At 35.5% G+C, this 24,974-nt stretch overlaps 1 protein-coding gene across 2 annotated transcripts in view; it reads right to left on the reverse strand.

The window, feature by feature from the left end:
- Window positions 1–24,974, reverse strand: part of arap2 (ArfGAP with RhoGAP domain, ankyrin repeat and PH domain 2) — a 196,489-nt gene that overhangs the window by 152,557 nt on the left and 18,958 nt on the right. For both annotated transcript variants that reach the window (XM_056462289.1, XM_056462288.1), the window contains exons 2-7: window positions 22,312–23,101; window positions 20,068–20,144; window positions 16,388–16,464; window positions 11,981–12,042; window positions 9,538–9,924; window positions 4,844–4,913 (exon numbers count right to left, since the gene is read on the reverse strand). In XM_056462289.1, the coding sequence (XP_056318264.1) occupies window positions 4,844–4,913; window positions 9,538–9,924; window positions 11,981–12,042; window positions 16,388–16,464; window positions 20,068–20,144; window positions 22,312–23,033 (1,395 nt within the window). In that variant the 5' untranslated portion in view covers window positions 23,034–23,101. The remainder of the gene's footprint in view (window positions 1–4,843; window positions 4,914–9,537; window positions 9,925–11,980; window positions 12,043–16,387; window positions 16,465–20,067; window positions 20,145–22,311; window positions 23,102–24,974) is intronic.

The following is a 24,974-nucleotide window of genomic DNA, read 5'->3' on the forward strand; positions in this document are numbered from 1 at the left end:
GAAAACCACTGAGAACATCAACTTAACCACTCACAACTACTCAGTATAAACTTTTGGCAGCAAGTTTCCTGTGTCCACCACTCACACTTTGTCAAAATAGCATTTTAAAAAAACAGCCTTGTTTAATGTAAACAACACTGAAAACACAAAGAGCCAGAGTTGGGCATACTGACAAACACGTATCTAAATAATATAATTCCTATCAAAAAACCTATAATTCCGTCAAAATTAGGCCGATATCTCTAAGCCGATAAATTACGTAATTGTACAGAACTGCCTGCTTCAAACTTACATGGGCGGAACTTGTTCAGACTTGTCCAGTGCACTATAATGGAGCTTTCCTCACATTGTTTATTCCTCCTGACACTGAATCCAGCATAGGGGTTCTCAACCATCTGCCACATTCTGCATTTATATCATGCACTGTGTTTCTCATAAAGTCATCTGTGCTCAATGCTCCGGTGTTCTAGCAAAATCTGACTTTCGAGGACAAATCTGACTCTGCGTTGTCACACAGCACCTGCAGTTAAACTGTCAAACTCACTGCGGTTTATAATAAACCTTTCATCAATAATTTTTCCCGCAATTGACAGCAAGATTGAACATAGAAGCATTGTCTGATTGACAAACAGCACCCACGTGTTCAAAAAAAAATCTAAAATGCCAAATAGGACGAATATGTACATTACTTTATCATTTTTATTCAAGAACATTTGAGCTGGTTTCAGTTCTTAGTTCTTTCATTTTCATTTTACTTAAGACATATTTATTAAACGTGTTTGTTAATTAAGTGCCATTTTGTTATTTAACAAATTATTTTTATACAACAGTCAAGTTGCATGTTAATTTGCTTTGCGAAGAAAAGGAAATAATTTATTTTTGGCATGCAATAAAATCATGAATATAGGTCTATATAATCACCTTGCAATTTTGAAATTATTGCTTTTCTATTCTAAGATCAGTTTTTAAATGATCAAAAATCAGTTGTTCACTGTATAAAAATAGAGCATTTTGAAATATTTACAATTATCGGCTATAGTAAATCGGCTATCAGACTCTTAACAAATCTTAAGAGTTATCGGTTACCCAAATCCAGGTGTGAAAAACTTGTTGCATCTTTTCCAAAAAGACTCATGGCTGTATTAGATCAAAAGGGTGCTTCTACTAAACACTGAGCAAAGAGAGAGATTAAGCTCAAATGAGCACTCATCAAATGAAAAGCAAAATAAAAGTGTCTTGAAGGGGACGGGCCATGTCAGATAGTAGAGAGCATTTGATTGGTTATAATGTGATGAGAAACTGTAGTATGAGGTAACGTGAATAAAAGTGTTGATCCATTTAGGCGGAAGTGATAAACTGCAAGCTTTACAAGTTTATTTTAGGTTTATATCTTCTAAACATTAAGGGCCCTATCATACACCCGGCGCAATAAAGCGTAAGACGTGTTGCTATTTTCAGACCAGTGCAACACTAATTTTTCCATTTTACACCACGTTGTTTAAATAGCAAATCCATTTGTGCCACTTGGACAAATGGGTCTAGAAAAGAGGTGTGTAAAGGCTATTTTGAGGAACTAAAATAGACTGCTCAATAGACCAGCTGAATGCAGGATTAAAGTCCAGCGCAGAGTGCGTTAGTTGTGTGCCTCACTTACACATTGCTTAAAACATGCAGGATGTACAGCAATAGGCAAATATTATACAAATAAAAAATAATTAAAGGAATAAAATATTTTTATATATAATATTTTAAATATTACTTTCTAGATAAATATAAAAACCACTACCTCTATGCCTTCACCTCAGGGGTCTTTTTTTAGTTTATTAATGACAATTGGCTTTGGTATAATGTTATTATTAGTAGTGGTATTTATCAACCATACTTTGTTATTGTTGTTTTTTTATTCGTTTGCTGAAAATTAAAACTTAATTTAGAAATAGTTTTGAAACAAATCGTTGCAGTTAACAAATGAAATTAATATTCAGGCTAATGGATGTCTGTGCGTACAACACGTTTCCTTATCCATGAAAGAGAGTGAAAGTGAAAGTAAAGAATGAGGAGGCTCATTCTTTATTCTCACGCTGCAGATGGCCTGTTTAACTGTTTTCTCGCTAGTGAAGCATTCAGTTTTTCCACTTACGAAGTCCGCCATGTAAATAGCAAATGCGCCGTGGCGCAACGCAACTGACTCTTAAAGCGAATGGCAGATGAGACTCTGATTGGTTTATTCTCAAAACACACCCATACAGTAACGCATTAAGAGAATAAGCACAACCGTGTTAGACCATGCGCCACGACGCAGAGCGTATTTTTCAGTCCTTAAAATAGCAAAAGTGGATTCGAACACACCCTTAATGCTTTTGCGCCCTTCGCTTCAAACTTTCCGGCTAGATCGTTAAAAAAAGAACCCAAATTTTTTCACTGTTTTGGGGCACACTAGCTTATAGATATCTTAAAAATGAACAATACTAATACTGACATCTAAAAAACTTTAAATTAATTGAATGAGACCTTTATAAAAAAACTGTTATTATTTTTGAAATGTATATAGTTTGAGGTCAGTAAAAAGTTATTTTCTTTCTTTCTTTTTTTACTTTGAAATGTGTATTGCGCCCACCAAGTCTACATTTATCTGCACAGTAAAAAATATCGGTCAATTAATTTCCATTTTTCTGTGATTCACAAGTGTTTTTCATTTATTTACAGTTGTAAGTTGCATTATGGGACCTTGATCTTTCCTCCAACAAATTTGTACCTCAAGTAAAAAAGTGAAAGTGACTTTTATGAACATTTTTAATAGAATAAAGTAATATATTGTCTGGGCTGGTGTTGTATATTATGCTGCAAAAACCTTGTAATAAACTGCCAGTACATTTTCTTTACACATTCCTCTATAAATTATTTCTTATACATTATATTATTTCAAACTACAAAAATATCAATAAAAGCCACTTTGTTAAATTCTATAGCTGAATTTTCAACATCAAAAATTGACAAAGCAGAGATCATGGTCCCATAATGCAGTAAATAAACAGAAAACAGAAAACACAAATCACAAAATACAGAAACTGTTAATTAACACATTTTTAGATGTGTAGATAAATGCAGACTTGGTGAGTACAAAACACTTCTTAAAGAAAGAGGAACTTACTAACCTCAAACTATGTGTGAGTTTGTGTATGTGCATTTTTGACATCATGACACAAATATGTAAAGTGACATGTATTACAAGGAGATGAATTATCAGTCCCCATTTCCCCATTTTTCTCGAAAGTCTTATAAAAAATACAGGATGAGTTATATGTTTTGTCTTTTTACAAAGTAAAACTGCACACAATCTCCTGTAAGATTTCCAGCAGGGTTAGGTGTAGGTTAAGGGTGGGGCAATAGAAAATACAGTTTGTACAGTATAAAAACAATGGAAACATATACAGTGGGGCAACAAGTATTCAAGTCATCATTTTTCTCATAAAACATATTTCTAAAGGTGCTATTGGCTTAACATGTTCACCAGATGTTGGTAACAACCCAAGAAATCCATATATTCAAAGACAACAATATTAATTAGTTTACAAATGAAGTTATGTGTAATAAAATTAAATGACAGGGAAAAGGTGTTGAACACATGAAGAAAGGGAGGTGTAGAAAGGCAGTGAAGGCCCAGACAACAGCTGAAATCACTTAGTAGTTCTGCATCAACCCTCTGCCCTTCCTCAGTGTAAATGAATATTAGCTGCTTCAGTCCAACATCTACATTAGCAGGATGATGAAGATGAAACCAGGGTGGACATTTCAGCTAGACAATGATCCAAAACACAGCCGAGGAAACTCTCAAATGCTTTCAGTTAAAGAAAATCAAGCTGTAGAATGCCCAGTTAATTACCTGATCACCTTTTCCGAATAAAAAATAAAGATCAGATTCAATAGACGAAACTCACAGAACGATCAAGATTTAACACTCTGTTGAAGTCTGTGAGAAACTCACACCTGCGCAATGCATGTGACTTCATTCTCCATTTAAGAGAGGTTTTTAAGCTGCCATCACTAAAAAAGCCTTTTATATAAAGTATTAAATACATTTCAGTAGTTCAGTGCTTTCTCCTTGTGTCATTCCATTGTTATTACAGATAAAAAATTCTATATTTTTTTTGTTTGTTTTGTTTTATTTTTATGTTTGTATTGTTTGAGTTTTTACCAAAATCTGGTTCAACTCTGTGTCAACAGCTCCTTTAGAATATTTTTTCCAGAAAAAATAAATGATGTGTTGAATACTTTTTCCCCCACTGTAGAAGGTACCTACAATTCACAAAAACAAACATGTGTGTGCGTACATGCTTGTCTGTAAATAGTACATGACAAGGTATGACGAATAGGAGGTAAAATTAGATGTGTTTAAAGCTAAAACAGACCGCACCACTGACGTCTTCTGATGATTATGCTTATGCATTAAAGAAGAGACAAGAGCAAGACACACACAGGTGCTTCCAAAGCCCACTTCCTCTGTCTCTATTAGAGCGTCCTCGACCCCCACTGTTACACACTGATCATATCAGCCTGTCCCTGCAAGCAGTGCCGTTTCTGGCCTACTGTGATAATACTGGATCTGCAAAAAGAGTGAGTGACTGTCGGCAGCCATGCAGGAACATTTAGGTTTTATCCCACAGCAAGTGGAAATTAAGAGAGGGATTTGCAGCAGTTTGGACACTCTGAGAGATTTGAAACTGATTGCACACGCTGAGTTTAAAACTGACACCAGGCTTCAAAGCCTGTCTCCTCCTGACTCAAAATGAAACAAGAACATGACAAGGCAAAGCTACAGTGCATGAGAATATGGGTGTGTAACCTTATCGCTGTTGTAGTAGGTGAGATTTCCTCCTTCAAGCTTCACCCATCTCCTCTGAAAGACGCAGTTCCTACAATTAAAAAATGAAGAGTCAAATTTACAGAAAATGTGATGGGGTTTTTTTCACATCATTATTGATGGTACTAGATTAAATATATATACAGTGCTCAGCATAATTATGTACACCTCATTTTGAAAATTAATATCTACATCCATTTCTCAGTGAATATAGGCAATGTATTTTGGTGCATTTAAACAAAACAGATTTATTAAACAGATATATTTATTAAAATAATATTTTTGTCATGAAACATATTTAGAAATTGAAAGATAATACAATTAAATTCAAGCTAAATATTGCAAAACAAAAATCATAACCTACAAAAGTTCCACAAAATGTATCTTTTTTTTTAGCTTCTCTTGATTTTTCCTCTTTTTTAAATTTGTATTTAATATTTTTCTATAACTTTGGGTGTACTAGTTTTTGGACCGTTATCGTAAGCTATTTTGTTATATAAGCTCCAGATTTGGCTTCAGTACTAATCTAATGTTTATGCACAAATATAATATTGTATAGCTTCCTATTAAAATATGATATTAAAAGAGAGATTTGTGAGGGGTGTACTTGTATATGCTGAGCACTGTACATTAAGAACTGAAGGTTTATCAGGTTTGAAGCATGTCAGATACTAAAATAAATATCAAGTGCAAACAGGAAGAGAAAAACTGAAACAGGAAGGCTGTTTTATGAGTGGCTTTAGCGTGCTAAAAACTAATGCTGGTGTGAAGTGTAAAATATGCTGTAGACTGAAACACATCTATTATGAAGTGTTGTACATTTGCAAAAACAAAAAAAAATGCTTTTCTTCAAGAAAATTAGTTTGTGTGTTTCTAGTCTAAATATCTAAACATTCTTAAATCAAGAAGCATTTTATTGACAAAAAAAAGTTCAGAAATAACAAGTCAAAATTGAATCATGTGAGCTTTTTCTTTTAAAGGTGTGGTCCACTACGATATCCTATTCTAAACTTTAGTTGATGTCTAATGTAGCTGTGTGAACATAAACAACATTTCTGAATGTAAGACGCTCAAAGTTCAATGCAAAGGGAGACTCTCTTTTACAGAGTTAGCTTAGCAAAGCCTACAGTGAACAAAGTTTGGGGACTACAAAAAATACATCCAGGCCAGTGAGATCACAAATGCTTCAGGTTACGTGCATTCATCATGCGCAGCGAAGAGTTGTGGCCAGAGGCACTGTAATAGTCCCTTTATTAATCAGGGGTCAATTCAGCGGAATGAACCGCCAACTTATCCAGTACATGTTTTACACAGCGGATGTCCTTCCAGCCGCAACCCAGTACTGAGAAACATCCATACACTCTCATTCACACACATACACTACGGCCAATTTAGTTTCTTCAGTTCACCTATACCACATGTCTTTGGACTGTGGGGGAAACTGGAACACCCGGAGAAAACCCACACGAACACAGGGAGAACATGCAAACTCCACACAGAAACATCAGCTGACCTAGCTAACCACTGAGCCATCGAGCTGCCAATTATTTATTAATAATTATTATTATTATTATTATTATTTTTATTATTATTATTATTATTATTATTATTATTATTATTATTATTATTATTATTATTATTATTATTATTATTATTATTATTATTACTTCAAGTTGTTAAAAAAAAGTACAACTGAAATAGAATCCAGAAACTGCCTTCATCTTTAAGTGATTGTGTAAATATTAGCAAGTTATGGCAAATTTCCATTCATTTTAGAAAGAGCTAAAAAGTCAAATAAGGCCATTTTGCAATTACAGTCCAGAGTGATTAAGTGTTAATTGACTCAACATTCTTCAAGATGTCAAGAATGCAATCTAGCTAGATTTTTTGAGTTTTAACAACTGATTAAATCCCATGCAGTAGCCATTGTCTAGATGACTGAAGAGTCATGTGGCCAGAAGGAATGAACTGCCCCTCTTGGAAATGAAGCCTTTAGAAACTTTAGAAACAGATGCCCTTCCAGCCGCAACCCATCACTTGGAAACACCCATACACTCTCATTCACACACATACACTACAAATTTAGCTTACCCAATTCTCCTATAGCGCATGTGTTTGCATTGTGGGGGAAACCGGAGCACCCGGGGGAAACCCACGCCAACACGGGGAGAATATGCAAACTCCACAGAGAAATGCAAACTGACCTAGCCAAGGCTCGAACCAGCAACCTTCTTGCTGTGAGACGATAGTGCTAACCGATCAGCCACTGTGTCGCCCACAATCAATGCTCACAAAAGTAAAATGTAGCTTTTTCTAGGTTCACTGTAGCAGATTCTATTCAAAAATAAACTTCAGCTTCAAAACGGCAGATGACTGTGCAATTCAAGGAAGCCCATAGCAGGGTAAAGTACAACTTCCTGTTGCAAAGTGACTTCAGAAGACATAAAATATGGTGCATAAGTCACTTTGCATGGTAATTTAGTCATTCTAAACTAAATGGCAAACAGTAACATGTAGAAAACAACAGTATGCAGTGCTTTCGTTGAATGAATCCTCAAAATGTATATTTTGAAATGTGGTTTCGTGCTTGACAGGCAACATTGTCAAGTAGGGTTGAGATGGGAAAAAACGATTCCTCGATGCATCGGCATCACGATTCTCTCTCTAGCAATTCTGAATCGATTCTCAAAAGTTCAGAATTGATTCAGTACTCAGATTAGATCTCGAAGGTACAGGCCTGCATGGGTACAAGCTAGAAACAGAACAATAATAAGTGTGTACAAACTAAAAATATGTTTGCTGTTTGTTAAAATTACTTGTTTAAAATGAGCTGAAACACAACTCTTGAGTTTTTTGGGAGAAAACTAAAATAATTTATGTTTAATTAAAATTAGTATAAACTTTACTTAAATCCTTCATGTTTTACAGTGTAGGCACATGTACGTATGCTTCTCTTAATTTGGACAAAGAAGGACAAACTTAAAGAGATAGTTCACCCAAAAATGAAAATGTGCTTACTGTTTACTTACCCTCAATGGTTTAAAAGCCTTGTAAGTTTATTTCCTCCATTAAACACAGATAGATAATTTGAAGAAGGCTGAAAACCTTTAGCCATAGTGGAAAAAACAAATATGGAAGTCAGTGGTTACAGGTTTTCAGCTTTCATCAAAATATATTTTGTGTTTAAAATAAGAAAGAATGTCAAACAATCTTGGAATAAATAAAGGGTGAGTAAATTATGACAGTATTTTCAGTTTTGGGTCAACCTTCGCTTTAAGAATTTGAAAGTACCACCTGCTCTTCTAGTCCAGTGTCCACGGTTCAAATTATACTGTATAAGATTAATATCAATTCTAAATATCATTTTAACTATAAATTACATATAATCACATAAACATATAAACTGTTTTGCTTTAAAGACATTTCTTTGTTAAAAGGTTATAAACAAACGAAAATAAATCCTTTTCACCATTTATTTGGAGTAAGAATTGTTTGTTATTTATAATACGGTATATGTAGAGCTAGTGTTTCTTCCCATACTGATAAACATCCGGTGAACGATTAATGTGACTTTTTTCCATATTATACGGTTTCTTTTACAGCATCGATGTTGTAATTTGATTAAAATATAATCAGTTAAATAGACTTTGGCATTCGTTTAGTTGTTCAAGCTTAAAACGAGATGAAAAAGCTGTTTACACACACACGCATGCGCCGTCAGGATTAGCAGGCTAGCGCAGAAGCTCCATTGAATATACTGGGGTAAAATACATTTTCATATTTTAATGACATGACAGGGAACAATGTAATTGATTGCAGTGCTTCTTGTACAATATGAGACCCACTTTATATCGTATATCAATCAGCCAGTGGAGATCCCTGATTTTTAAAGAAAACAGACCTTAAACATGCTCATTTTATAACAGCATACAGTTCACCAGAAGCGCTTGACCCAGGTTACTGACAAATTAAAAGTCCTTTCGTATACTTCTGCATATACTTTATTACTCTTTGTAATCTGGTATTTCAAAATTACATTCAACGTTTGTTCATGCTTACTATAACTATAATAACTTTGTTATTAGGGGTATAAACTCACCAAAGTTTAAAAAAAAAGTCGACGCTCTTGGACTGAAACTTATCTAAATACATACACCAATCCTACACACACTTCAAAAAGTTATTTTTATCAATCTATGACCTATTTCAAGATGAAAATAGCGAATTTAACACTTTATTTTGATGGTCCATTTGAGTATTAGTAGACTGTCTGCTTAATATCTGTTAATGCTGCTCCATCAACAGACATTTAACTGACAATAAGAAACTTTGCAAGTACATGTCAACTTACACTAACCCCAAGCCCAATTTAACAGTCTACTTATAATCTAATGAGAATAAGTTGGCATGTAGATGCAATGTAACTTAAATTCAACAAACAGGCCACCAAAATAAAGTGTGACCATAGAAAGTTGAAAAGGTGTATTTGCACAGCACAAAAAAAAAATTATAAATGCAGATCCAAGATTGTTTTGGAAATGAATTGACTCCCAGAACCGTAATTGTGAAGTCCCTAAAGATTCTCACTTCTATTGTCAAGGATAATCCTAAAAAAAAAAAAAAATTGTGAACAAATGGTGCAAATCAAGAAACAGAGGTTTTTGCATGTTCTTTACCCTTGAGGGGAGAGTTTGTCCAGCCAGCCGGCTTTGGTTGCAGTCTTGCAGATCCCATAGAAGCAGGCGTATGGAGAAATGGACAGGTCAGTTCGAGGAGGAATGCTGGGTTTCAGTAGGCCTGGTTGGTCATCGTGTGCTAAACTGTATATGTCTTTTACATCTGCTTGTGACTGGGCTGACACAGCTGAGGGTCCAGTGCTCGAGACAAGAGTAGGAGGTGTGGGATGATCATCAGTAATTTGCTGACAACATGTGGATGCTTGGACAGTGGAGTAATCATCATAATCATCTTCATCATCATTATTATCATCATCAATGTGTTGCTTGGAAAGGACTTGCTTGTTGTTATTGTGCACTTTTTCTTTGGCTTGTGTCTGCTTGTGTCTAATATAAAAAATAAATAAATAGTTGAGTGAAAAGGCAGCAAAAAATTGCCAAAAATTGTTAAACAGACATTTTAATAAGACTAAATATTAACTAATAACTTTGTTTGAACACTGTAATTCTAATTTAAAAAAAAGCTGTTTTGGTACCATTTTTATACAAATTATGATCACACTTTACAATAACGTTTAATAAGTTAATGTATTTACTAACAAGAACTAAGTATGAACAATATTTGTACAGCATTTAGTAATCATAATTCAACATTTACTAATTTACATAATTTAAAAAACAAATTCATGCTTGTTAACATAGCTAATGCACAGTGAGTTATAATGAACAACTTTTTTTACTTTATTAACTGACAAAACAAATAATTACTGTAATAAAAGTATTGTTCACTGTATTGTTCAAATGTTAGTAATTGGTCAGTTGTAACATTCTCCCTGTAAAAATTATATGATCAATTAGTCCTGACAGCATATGTTTTTAGGTCATTGTAACTTATTAAACTAAGTTAGTCAAGTTCTCAACGCAGGCTGCTTTAAGTCAGTTTAACATAATATAAGTTCAATGGACTCATGGATTCAGCTTAAAAATTTAAGGTAACCAGGATTTTTTTACAGGTATGTTACTCCCAGAAAACAAATTCTGAATAACAGAGACTCAACCAGAAACTTCAAATTACCTTTGAAATCACATTCAAATGACTTACATCCACATTCATATGAATCTGCTTGTCTGTGTTTTGGACTGTTGTTGTTGTTGTGAATGAATAGTTTATGCTTCAATCAACCTATGATTTGTGTCAGGCTGTTGATAAGTTGATAAGGACTGAGGTATATTTTTCATGATTTTCATCTCATTTTTTCATCTCTAAATGATTCATTTGAAGTTTAAAACTACTCATAAGAGTGTCTGCATGAACAATGTACAAAGGTTTAGGCCAGGGGTGTCCAACCTCTGTCCTTGAGGTGTCGGTGTCCTGCTGAGTTTAGCTCCATCTTGCCTCAACACACCTGTCAGGACATTTCTAGTATATCTAGTAAGAGCTTGATTAGATGGTTCAGGTGTGTTTGATTAGGGTTGGAGCTGAACTCTAAGACACCGGCCCTCCAGGACCGAGTTTGGACACCCCTGGTTTAGACAGTTTGCTAGAGTATTTAGTGTCTGTGGTAAAAGTGTCTGTTGCCAAATGCTACTGAAAGCATCTTTGGACTTGTCTTTATAAAGTTAATAAAGTGGGAAGTTACAGTTGATGGTTATCAATATCTTTATCTTATGGACTTAACAAAATATCTGAAGTAATTTCAGTAAATAATAAGTGATAAATAATAATTCAGTCATAATATCTGGCAACACTGGAATAATGAGCAAGAATGTGATCAAAAGAAAGCTGAGAGGTTATTGCTTATAGGATTCCACACTTGGTAAGGCAAAGGCAAAAACTAAAATGTTTATATTATCCTTCAGAATCCTTATCTTTATTAATGCTATCACAGACTGTAACATATAACACTAATGAAGATAACAAGTAGGCTTTAGAATCTAAAAATATGAATATGCAACATTTACTGTCGTTAAATTTTCACCAAGTCATGCTAAAGAACATAAAAGCACTAAACAAAGTTTCTACATCAGAACTATTATTAATGAAACTATATTTGTAATATTGCAAAATGTATTCATGTATGAATATTAAACAATTGAATTATAGAACCCGAACCTAAAGTAATTATGCAATATTATGTAGTTTAAAAATTCTCAGCAAGTGTATTTATAGCACAATTCCTAACCTCACCACAGTCCTCACTAATTTTGAAACCCTGGCTACAGCCATGGCCATTACACAAACACAGTGAAGCAATTACAGAAACCATATCATATTCTGCAATTCACAACATCATCCACAGAAATCCTTTGAGTGTCACAATGACACATATGACAAAGCTGCAAACTGTGCATTAAGAACATCCAAAATCCAGAAATTCAAAGACTTTATATAAATGCTTATCCTTTTGTAATTGAGATCTAAGCTAAAGAGCAGCGAGTTTACCTCAGCTTCTGTTGTTCCAGGGTCTCTTTTACCTGATTGGACATTACATCTTTGCCCAAATCCTGAAAAACAAGTAAAAGCAAGATGAACCAAAACAAAATTAGACACTTCTATAGTATGAGCCTAAAAAACAAACTTTTATCTAAGCTTAGTTTTCAAACACATTCACCATCATTAATGACTGTCAAAAGGCATTTTCAGACCTGCAGACCAAAAAAAAGGTTTTTAGTTACTTGTTGGTTTGCTAAGCTTTCACAAAGTATAAAGCAAAATTTTAAATAATATGATAATGCTACACATTTGTAATTTATCAGCAGGAGCAGAATTAAATGCTTTATTGTGAAAATATTATTGCAATGCACATATTTTATAATAGACCATGTCTAATTGTAAGGGGTAAATAATAACTTGCTCAGGCCATTAAGGTGTAGGTGACTTACTGTATCTCTTCAGTGTAATATTAAAGCCATAGTTCATGTAAAATTTAAAATTTACTCTTCCACAAGTGGTTATAAACTTTGATTTTCTCTGGCGGAACACAACAGAAGATATTTTGAAAAAAGCCAAAAACTTGTAATCATTGACTTCCATAGTGTCATGGTCAAAATGACAAGGATGGTTATCTCTTTTCATCAATTTATTCAAAACACAGTGGATTGTTCAACAGGAGAAGCAGGTAAGTGAGATTCTTGGTTGGAGAACAGACTTGTATATAGTTCACAATGTAAACAAGGATCTTCATTCAACCATCAGTGTATAAAATCACTTCCCTTAAATCACTGCATGTGCATCCACATGATTGGAGCTGCAGGAATGAGATGGTGAGGGAGACTGGTGATTGGAGCAGCAGGAACTGCGGGAGCAGCGGGGATGTGACACAGTAGGAAAAACAAATATTATGGCAGTCAATGGCTTTCTACAAGATGTCTTCTTTTTTGTGTTCAAGAGAGGAAAGAAACTCAAAGTTTTGAAACAAGTCAAGGGTGTTGCATGTCATTTTACTATTTATATATTTTTAACCATTACATTTAACCCATAACCTCTGAAAGTGGTCCTAGGTTTCCCAAGATGATATATATCAAACATTTGGAATTTGGAATCAATCTTGCACACAAATGTAATCTTACTTGTATATTATATCATCAGTTCATGTGCAACTTTGCAGGAACAGGAAGCTCAAACTCAAAACTGTTGTCAACACTTTCAAGGATGTTATTTAAATGTACTAATATCGTAATTGATGTTCATTTCAATGCTCAACTAGATGTCAGTCTATTTCATGAGCCACTGGTATTCATTTTGTTTAATCTTTTTATGTCATTCAAAAGTCTTATAAATCACACAAGGACCATGCTTTCAGCAAAAAAATTTTTGAACATTCTACTTCACCTTGGATCACCTGGGGGTGACCAAACCTAACTGCAAATCTTCATTTTTGGATGAGCTATCCCTTTGGATTTCAAAATAGTCAAAAACTATAGAATGGCCATAAACTTGTAAACAAAGTGTGGCTGTCATTTCTTGAGGAGATTTGCCATTAAGACCAAGTTGTGGATTACTACAGTAGAGCAGCGTGATCTGACAAAGCACTATTCGGAAGATTATAATGTGTAGAACGACCATAAAGGAGGTTGGTGTCATGATCTCGTTTCTTTCAAGTGCGTATGCACACTAGCTCATGCAACCTGAAAATATGCTGATTTTATTTGATTCGGACGTTAAGAAATGGAACTTATGAGGCAGTTGTTGTTTAATTTTATTGGTGACTCCAAATATGTAATGCAAATGTAAGCTTGGTAAACAGTTTTGGAAAATTTGGTGTTTCCCCAGACAATATGCCCGAGCTTACTGCCCGAGAGGTGTTTCAAAAATGGCCACCAAGTGAAATGACTTGCCTTAAAAGGGACTTTGGTATATTAGTAATGTAATCAACAACAGAATTAGACAAAGCTACAGTATATTTTAGAGTTATACAGCTTGGTTTGGTTTGTAGGGCTAGGCAATTAATTGAAAAGTAATCAAAATCGACATTCAAAACCTATTATTGATCAAAATTTTCCAAGACGATTTTTTGAATTACTTTCCCTACAGCGTATGGAGTCACATGACCCTGCTCTGTTAGCCACACTTTGCAACCACATCTGATCTCAGTCAAATAAGATGGACTCATTCTTGAGCCTTACTTTGCACTTTATTGATGATGATTTTTCCATTACATTAAAATTATTATTTACATTAAAATATTTGTTTACAGAAAATGCAAGAAATACACTGTTTAAAATATTATTCACAGGATATAGAAGAGTTGTTTTATTTAGAAGAGATGCTGCTTATTTTCTAAAAAAAAAAAAAAAAAGAAAATAATTTGTTTCCAAAAGTGCAAGTTATTTATTTTCACTTTTTATATATAAAAAAGTAACTGCTGGTTTTAGGCAATGTGTGTTTTAATTACAGTTCATGGTATCATGAACTCATTCATTCTTCCAAGGCGGGGAGCCACACCAAAATTCATTCCTACCAGGCTACATTACAGCTTCTCATTCAAAACATTCAGTCATTGTTTTTTTTTTTTTCTTTTAATAGCGGGTTATAATTGCACCAAAATGTATTAAAAGGTAAGTGAACTATAACGAAGCAAACTTTTCTGTAATTGAAGTACTGCTGTGCATTATTTGTTTAACCCTTTAAGGTGTAATGCTGACTGACTGACTGACTGGTGCGTGATGCATGAGGCCAGCAAACACGACATAGCTTTAAGTTATGATTAACACATTTTCTATATAGATAAAGGTCTGTGGTTCTGCATACAATGACTTTATCTTGGTGGTGTTTATAGCCGTTTCACTTTACTTCAGGACGCACCAATGCTGTTCTGAAGGTCTATTGGAGACATCCATAAAAATTCATAGCAAATCTAATAAATGTTAGAGACATACTCGTTACATAAACACACTAAAGCGCACTTCAGAGCGTTTATTTGAGAGTGCACAAGAAAATTTGTGCTTGAGCATATTTGAGGGGGCATGCAAGACGTTTTGTGCATGAACAGAGGGAATCAGCGTGCAAGCAAAGAGATTTGCATGCTCGTATTACAAAATTGCAATCTTGACTTGTAATACCACGTCACGATATTTGAAACGTCATTGAAATAACGCCATAGGTAGTTGGAAGATCTGTGTAAAAGGCCTGCCACCACAGCTGGAAAAAAATCCTAGAGGAAACACTGCAGTTGTTCAACGTTGATGTTCAATAAAGAATCATAGATGGTAGATTGTGTGTGTTTACTTCAGTTATTTTAAAATAGAGTAATGCACTCTTCATTCAAAAATCTCTCACTTGTAATATGTGAACATACAGTGCATACGGAAAGTATTGATAGCGCTTCACTTTTTCGACATTTTTTATGTTATAGCCTTATTCCAAAATGAATTAAGTTCCTTTGTTTCCTCAAAATTCTACACACAATACCCCATAATGACAATATGAAAAAAATATTTTTTTAAATTGTTGCAAATTTATTAAAAAATAAAAAAACCTGTAAAATCACATGTACATAAGTATTCACAGCCTTTGCTCAATACTTTGTTGATGCACCTTTGGCAGCAATTACAGCATCAAATCTTTTTGAAAATGGTGCCAAAAGCTTGGTACACCTGTCTTTGGGAAATTTTGCCCATTCCTCTTTGCAGTACCTCTCAAGCTCTATCAGGTTGGATAGAAAGAGATGGTGTACAGCCATTTTCAGATCTCTTCAGAGAATCTGAAGAAAAAATATTTTTTCGCATTGTAATTATGGGGTATTGTGTGTAGAATTTTGAGGAAATAAAAGACTTTAATTTTGGAATTTTGGAATAAGGCTGTAACAAAAAATGTGGAAAAAGTGAAGCGCTATGAATACTTCCCGGATGCACTGTATGTCAGTAAACTATGAGGGCAAAAAAAGTAATAAATAAACAAAATAATGGTTCATTAATCGTAATCGAGTTAAAATATTCAATTAATCAAGATTTTGTTTTAAGCCAAATCACTCAGCCCTAATTTGCGGTTATGTTTACTTGGATTTCCTTCTCATAACATGCAAATCCAGTTTCTGTTATCAGTTAGACCAACACCTCCAAATTCACTCATCTCAAACCCATTACCTTGCTGTGCATCCAGGCACTATCGGCTTGACCAAACTGTGTAAATGAACAGAACTTGGGAATAAAACATCCAAGTTTCTTTAAAAAAAAGTCCCAGGTCTGAAAACATGCTTAGTTTAACGATAACTCATAAGAATTGGAGTTAAGAATACAATAAGCCCTACATGTGAGGTCAAAGCAGATCATGTTCTTTTACCAGTAAACAAATGCTGCTCATTTTGGCACACAAAAAAATCCAACCCAGGCAGGTTTCGTTTACACTCACCGGTACATTTTCTGCTGAATTGAAGAGAAAAAGCTCTCCATATGGGGAAATGGGGGACAAGGTCTTTTCCAGTGATGCTGTAATTAACACAACAGGAATGAATCATTATGACAAAGCAAGTTGTGGTTTTGTTGGATGGAGTGTAGGAGGAGGGCAAAGGAGAACACGTAAGACAAAGAAAGAACGAGCCGAGAGAGAGAAAAGAACAAGCAGAAAATGAGATCCCACACATTGTCCTTTAGAGCAGCCAGCTTGGAAAATGTACCAAAGAGGGAGCAGCTTGGGTGACTGGTTGTCAAGGTGACAAATGACCAGCATATCTCTGTGGAGACAGTAAGGGGCAGCATGATTCCCAGACTGTTCCCTACGGACGGACACACACACACACACACACACACACAGATATATAGCTAATAGACAGGGCCCCCCGCTAGATAAGGCCCTACTGTAGGGTGTTTGATCTAAACGCCGCTGTGTTATCTATGATAGAACTGGACTGTATTGTATCGCATCTTAACCCAGCAGCAGAGGTGTCATTTCAGATCACTGTCATCGTTTATCATCATCAAGAGTTGACCTTCTAACTACAGATGATACGCTCGCTGTCTTTTCTCACTCAGTCTCTGCCCTGTTTTATCTGACTCCAACAGAATAATTGTGTGATTTGAGCATTTTGTAAACAGGGCTACTCAATATCATAATATACACTCACCGGCCACTTTATTAGGTACACCTGTCCAAATGCTCGTTAATACAAATTTCTAATCAGCCAAACACATGACAGCAACTCAATGCATTTAGGCATGTAGACATGGTCAAGACGATCTGCTGCAGTTCAAACTCAGAATGGGAAAGAAACATGATTTAAGTGACTTTGAACGTGGCATGGTTGTTGGTGCCAGACGGGCTGGTCTAAAAAAATTTCAGAATCTGCTGATTTACTGGGATTTTTACGCACAACCATCTCTAGGGCTTACAGAGAATGGTCAGAAAAAGAGAAAATATCCAGTTCTGTGGGCGCAAATGCCTAGTTGATGCCAGAGGTCAGAGGAGAATGGCCAGACTGGTTCCAGCTGATAGAAAGGCGCAGTAACAGTAACTCGAATAACCACCCGTTACAACCGAGGTATTCAGAAGGGCATCTTTGAAAGCACAACACGTCTAACCTTGAAGCGAATGGGCTACAGCAGCAGAAGACCACACCGGGTGATAGGGTCAGAATTTGGCAACAACACCATGAAAGAATGGATCCATCCTGCCTTGTATCAACATTTTAGGCTGGTGGTGTAATGTGTGGGGGATATTTTCTTGGCACACTTTGGCCCCATTAGTACTAATTGAGTATCGTGTCAATACCACAGCCTACCTGAGTATTGTTGGTGACCATGTCCATCCCTTTATGACCACAGTGTACCCATCTTCTTCTGATGGCTACTTCCAGCAAGATAATGCGCCATGTCATAAAGCGTGAATCATCTCAGACTGGTTTCTTGAACATGACAATGAGTTCACTGTACTCAAATGGCCTCCAAAGTCATCAGATCTCAATCCAATAGAGCACCTTTGGGATGTGATGGAATGGGAGATTTGCATTATGGATGTGCAGCCGACAAAAGTGCAGGAACTGCCTGATGTTATAATTTCAATATAACCCAAAATCTCTGAGGAATATTTCAGTACCTAGTTGAATCTATGCCACTGAGGATTAAGGCAGTTCTGAAGGCAAAGGGGGTCCAACCTGGTTCTAGTAAGGTGTACCTGATAAAGTGGCCGGTAAGTGTATATCATATGGACGTAAATTATGTCATAAGACACACTGTTTACGATAATACATTTTCATGATTTATACAAGCACACCATTATACACAGTTACAGGGGCAAAAACATGAATAACAGCATTGTGAGAAATTAGCATAATCTTAAAAGAACAGTGTTTACTTTTTGCATTTGCAGAGTTCAGACGCAAAAACCTCTAAGTGCCATGTGAAATGTTTTTCTAGAATGAGCATTTTTATCAGCCTGCTATGTTTATGTTTCCTTATTTAATTTTAAAGACAATGAAAATAAACTACACTGTAAAAATGATTGCTGCCTTCCATTTTTTTATTAAATCGATTTAACTTACATCAATCAGACTAAAAATATTTAGTTACACTTTGTATAACTTTAACAAGTTAATCAGGTTTCAACTATTTTTTTTTAAAGTTTGTTGTCATCAAATCTTTTACAGTCTACTCATAAATACGGACCATGTACCATAAACATGGAATTACTCAATATTAGGCATGGGGTATATGTAAGGTATTCCTAAGGTATATGCAAGGTTTTGTTTTTATTATGTGTTTTTTAATGGGGTTTTTTTGTGTTGTCATTAATTTATTTGAATTATTTAGCCTGACATGTTTACTATTTCAAAATATTATAAATGTTTCCTAAAATAAAATGTATTGTATTTAATGGTTAAAAAAAAAATTTTGTTTTTTACCCAGACATTTAAAATAACTTATTTTAGAGCAGTAATCACAAAACCGTGAAACCGTGATATTTTTATCCAAGGTTATCATACCATCAGAAACTTATACCGGCCCATGCCTACTAAACATGCAGACCAGAATCTGAGAAAGACTCATTCTAGAACAAATTTCACATGGCACTTAAGAGGTTTTTCATCTGAAATCTTCATTTTATTAGGGATTTTTTTTATGTTGTTTAAATGGTAATCATTTTTTTTTTAAGTGCTTTATCTTTTATTAATATTTATTTTAATATTATTTTATTTCTATATTTTGTAGTCAAATATTTGCCCTAAAGTTCTAAACAACCTTAGAAATATGATTACATATAAATGAGTAAATTTATGAGTATATACTTCATTCAGTTATTCATTTTCCTTCAGCTTACTCCCTTACTCAGGGGTCACCACAGCAAAATGAACTTAAGCCAACTTATTCAGCATGTGTTTTACGCAGCAGATGCCCTTCCAGCTGCAACCCTGTACTGGGAAACACCCATACACCCATAAGCTGATTAAACATTGATTTTTTTCAAGCGTATACTCTGATCAAGTTCTTGTGTGTCACAATATAGCTCCCTATTTCCACTCTGCGCTTTTTTTATGGGGAAAGCTTAAAACTTTTCCTCTGAAACTTCAACTACCTTTCTATTGCATTTTAGCCTCTAGAGATAGTAAAGAGAATTAGGTTGTGGATGTATATAGTCATTATTATACCACTTTTACAGCCAAGCCCGTTTCTGACTTCATTGTAACTCCCAATCCCTGACTACACACATACACACACACACACACAGTCTCTAGCAAACAATTTCCAAACTATTTCTCTAGGACATTAAAAGCACCTTTCCTGCTGCAATTACAAACACAGCGACGTGTTCAGAACAGGGACACAATGGAGTATTTCAAAGCCAAAGGCAGTTTCAAAGACGTGCACACACACGCACTTGGTTGCTGTAAGTTTGGCAAACTAGGCTTCTCTACAGTACGTGCATACAAGAGGAGATAAGAGCAAATTCCATAGAGAGACTGCAGAACTGACTTTGTCTCGTTCCCAGTGTACATCTGAAATCCCATTTATTTCAACAGAGTAAAGAAATGGCTCTATGACTCAATCAGGAATCAGAACTAAACACATCACCCACTGAGACTTAAAAATAGAGTGTACCTTTCTGATGGCTTGGGGGTAAGATCAGTCCCTCAGATCTTGTGAGGTGGTCAGTGTTGTTGTTTCCAGCAACATTCCTGCATACATAGTTTTAAACTAGTGAAAATCTGAACGAATGGATGGAAAACACAAAGCATTTTAAAGTACTTTCGTGTGAGAGTTTAATGAAGACCAATAGGCCAATGCACTGACCATTGATAGATACACAACCTTTGGTAAAATACTATTTTTTTTGTTACTTAGCTAATATGAACTCTCCTTAAATAATACATTTACCAACATTATCCAGCAGTCTTATTTAACCCTGAAAACAAAAAAAAAATTGTGTATTTTCACTCATGTTGCATAATTTCTCTCTTATGAGGATACTGACATTCTTTTTCCACCAAAACCAATTTATACAGAGTATATACATGAATCAGAGAGTGAAATTCAATACCTATTAAGACCTTTTTTAAGACTCTTTCCATACATGTTCAGACCTTTAAACCACTTTAGTTTTCAACCGGAAGCACTGGCGAGATTTTAACTTGCAATATATTTACTAAATATTAATGTATGAAACTAATCCAAAGTTAAACTTTATTCATATACTGAATAGGAATCTATTAAATCTAGCTAATTCAGCAGGTTGGTGCCTATAGAACTGCAGAAATAATGGTGTTGCCTTAGTTACTCCAGCTAACAAAGCAGCATGATGTAAAATTTAGCAGGATTTTATTGATTTCATAAACATAGCATCTTGATATTTGCAGATTTAATTCAGGCAAAATTTAGCATACAATCCATTGCATAATCAAAAATGATGTCAAATTTAATACCTTGCAAAATAGCATTTAAGACTTTTTAATACTTTAAGGGCCTTAAATTTCTTTACATTGATTTATCAACTTTTAATACTTTAAGACCCTGCGGACACCCTGTTATACATTTACCGATATAAAACAAAAAATTTACTAAAAAAATGTTTATTTTTGTTATTAAAGGTGCAGTATGTAGGTTTGACACCCAGTGGTTGAACTAGGTATTGCACACCTAGTTCAAAACACACGCAAGCACAGGTTGCCAAATTGACGACACCAACAGCAGTGTGCCTGATGATCAAGCCTAAAGGCTAATTTAAACCATGTTTAAATAAAAGCAAAGCGATAGAAGGAATATTTTCCATATTAAAAGGAGTTTTTGTTATAAAACCAACACCAGAAATTTACATTTTAGAAGTGACTTTTATTTCTTGCAGCTGAACAACAGAAAACTAAAAATTATCACCTCAGGTACACCTCATGTGCTTTATTCAGTGTTAAATGCTAGTAATGCGAGTTTAAATGCCATTTTACATGACATTTATTGCCATACTACTGAAAGCAGCAGCAGATAGCTCACCTCAGATCTTGAAAATAAAATAAACTGTCTGAAATTAAACTTTAGAACTGTAATTCAGTGCAAGCCAACACATATCAGAGATTCAGCATCTGCATTTAATAATGTTAAAGAGGGTTAATATATATTAATTAGAATTTAAAGCTTACCATTTGGTTGGCGTGCAGTAAAAGCATGATTCTGTGCTTCTGAATGGCTGTATTTAAATTTCTGTTGTGTTTCGTCTGGTGCAAACAGGCAAATTGCTTATCACTGCAAATCTCGTCATTTAGCGTGTTGTAAGGACATGGGGTTACAAACTAATGTTTACATTCCTAATATTTATATTATTTGCTAATAAATAACCTCATGTGGAACTCTGAATCTGCGTCTAATTTTGGAGTCTACTACTGTCTACTTCTGTTGCAGATGCACACTTTAAGAGCCTTCCTGACTGAATGGTTTTGCCTATTTATTTATATATATATATATATATATATATATATATATATATATATATATATATATATATATATATATATATATATATATATATATATAGCCAAAAAATTTAATTATTACAATGTTCTTTCAATATCGAGGAACTAACCGTTTGATTAATACCAATTCACCAAATTTCTCTCAACTGGAAACAGGATGAAGCTGAAATTGTTTTAGACTATAACACAGCATACATATACTATATGTAGGCACCGACTGACTATTTCATGCACACAACTTCCAAAAAGTGCAATAGTTAAACTGGCATCAATGTGGACGCAATTAACCACTTGTTTCCAAATAACTTCACTTTTGTAACATAGCATCATATAAATAATCCATCACTAATCACTAGCTAATAAAAACATCTCCATATTTACTCACCGGTCATAAGGAGGTATGAAGGGATGTTCAGGGATCTCTGGTACAGGCCTGTGTCGTAGCTTATAGGAGCGGGTGGACCTCGGCTCAGAGGGGACCGTAGCGAACAGGCACTCCTCGTAGATTTCATTTTCAACCATTTCTCCCTGAAACCCTAAAGAAGCTCCTTCTGCAGGTAAACCACCACTTTTACTTGTAACATGATCTTGTGTGAAGTTCTCCAGTGATTCACTGCTGCCATTATCAGAGCCGGAGCTTGAACCTGAGGAAACAGCGTGACATTTGATCCTGGGAAGTGTTTGAGAACCAACATTCATCATCCCTGAATTAGCAGTAGTCCTTGCAGGAAAAGTCTGCCTTGTCATCTGGACGTTACTGCCCTGCAGATGCTGATAAGCGGATGCTTCCTTCTGCTTATCCTTGGAAAACACTTGCCTAGGCCTTGGGATTGGCTTTCTTCTCACAGGTACTTTGACAGAACTTCCCTCTACCTCCATCATTAGAGTCTCTAGGCTGCTTAGGATCCTCCGCCGGTGTCCTGTGGGGATATTGTCCATCTCCATAAGCTTCTCCTCATTTAGGTTCCTGAGGTCTTTTAGGTAATGGTAGCCAGCCCGGGTGAAGCTGGTGGCATACTGGGGCAGATGCAGATCGGTTAGCCACAGAGAGATCTCCTGGTCGGGCTCCATAGAAGATGAGACACAGGGGTCTTTTTTAGTGGTCATGAAGTTTCGCGTATGGCATTCGATGACAAGGTCACTCGGAGGCAAGTTGGAAAGATGGAGGAAACACCCTGTGGGGGAATAAAATTTGCTGTATGAATGATTTATGCAGTAAACGAACAACTTCATTTCAGTTGTAGATTCAAAGTGATAGTTAAGCCAAAAATGGAAATTCCCACCATTATTCACTCTTTACTTGTTCTAAACCAGTTTGAGATTCATCATTCTGTTGAACACAAAAGAAGATATTTTGAAAGAATATTAGAAAGTTGGGTGGCACAGTGGCTCAGTGGTTAGCACTGTTGCCTAACAGCAAGAAGGTCTCTGGTTCGAGCCTCGGCTGGGTCAGTTGGCATTTCTGTGTGGAGTTTGCATGTTCTCCCTGTGTTCACATGGGTTTTCTCTGGGTGCTCCACTTTTCCCCATAGTCCAAAGACATGCGCTATAGGGGAATTAAATAAGCTAAATTGTCCATAGTGTATGTGTGTGAATGAGAATGTGATGGGTTGCAGGGCATCAGCTGTGTAAAACATATGCTAAAATAGTTAATGGTTCATTCCACTGTGGCGACCCCTAATTAATAAAGGCATTAAGCTGAAAAAAGAATAAATGAATGAATGAATGAATGAATGAATGATTTAGAAAGCTGTAACCAACCATGGATGTCAATCATAAAATATTTGTATAATAAAATATAACTGTTTTGAAACAAGTCAAAGGTGATTAAATGATGGCAGAATTTCATTTTTGGGTTAACTAAGTCATGTTTCCATTCCACTTCAAATTTGGAAATTTACTATACTCCAAATGGAAATGCATCAAATTCACGAAAACTCCCACACGTCACAAAGTTTTTACACTTGTATACGGCGGTTTTCAGGAAATTTGAAAAAGAAGCATTTCACAAAGTAGCAATGGAAACAATTTTTGTATGTAATATGTAATAATCTCATGATCATTTCTTATTAAAATTTATGTTTTGGGGTTTTTCTTTTGTAGAAAGAGCCTCCATTGGACTTGATGCAGCAAGTGTTACAAGAAGAGGCCCTATAGACTGATTTCACGTGGCCACCATTTTTAAAAGCGAAATCGAGGCAGCGGTGGGAAGAAATGCGGAAGTATCGTTGGGAGTTGCATAGGAACGTTGTGTATTTGGGCTGTATATCTTATCTGCGAAGAGAAAGTGACACAAATTTATAATTTCACCGCCGTCCGAGTGCCCCGAAGGTTCGTTCTGAATGAATGGTGAAAATAAAAAGGGATATTAGAGCTCATTTTCAGCTAACTTAAGGGAAATGGCACTAGTTAGCTAACGTTTTCTTTCCCAAACACACGTTTTAGACGCCTTTTATCAAACTCGAGTTAACATACTGACTACAAACAGTGCTGATTTGCCATTGTGTTCACGTGCTCAACAGAAATGCTTGTGATTGGCCGAGAAGGTCATCAGTTCACCCTCCGCTGTTTACCGAGCACAAACACAAACGAGCCGAGCGATCTGCTTGATGACTCGACTGATCTTCATGGCTGCTTCGCGCTCCAGTCTCCGTGTATCTGTGTTTGCACTGGGTGAAGGGCTGTAAGCAAACACAGATACACGGAGACAGTAGCGTAAAACAGCTGTGAAGATCAGTCGAGTCAGCGGCTTCAATGATAGCGGGAAATAGACAAGGGAGGGTGGGACTGGGCAAGAGGGGCACCTCAGCCAATGAGGGTAAAGGGGCAGTGGCTCTAGCCACCGGGCCACCCTGAAAACCCCAAATCATCTCTAAAGGCGTGTTTGTCCAAAACAAATAACAAATGTTTGAAACAATAAATGTTTTAATCTGCATTAATTTTATATCTTTTTAATCACACTGCCAACTAAAAGGAGTGAGTCACATGACCCGGTTTTAAAATGAAAACATTTTTGAAACCAATGGCCTTTATTGTTACCTACAAAAC

The sequence above is a fragment of the Danio aesculapii genome, chromosome 7 (genome assembly GCF_903798145.1).
Source record: "Danio aesculapii chromosome 7, fDanAes4.1, whole genome shotgun sequence".
NCBI lineage: Eukaryota > Metazoa > Chordata > Actinopteri > Cypriniformes > Danionidae > Danio > Danio aesculapii.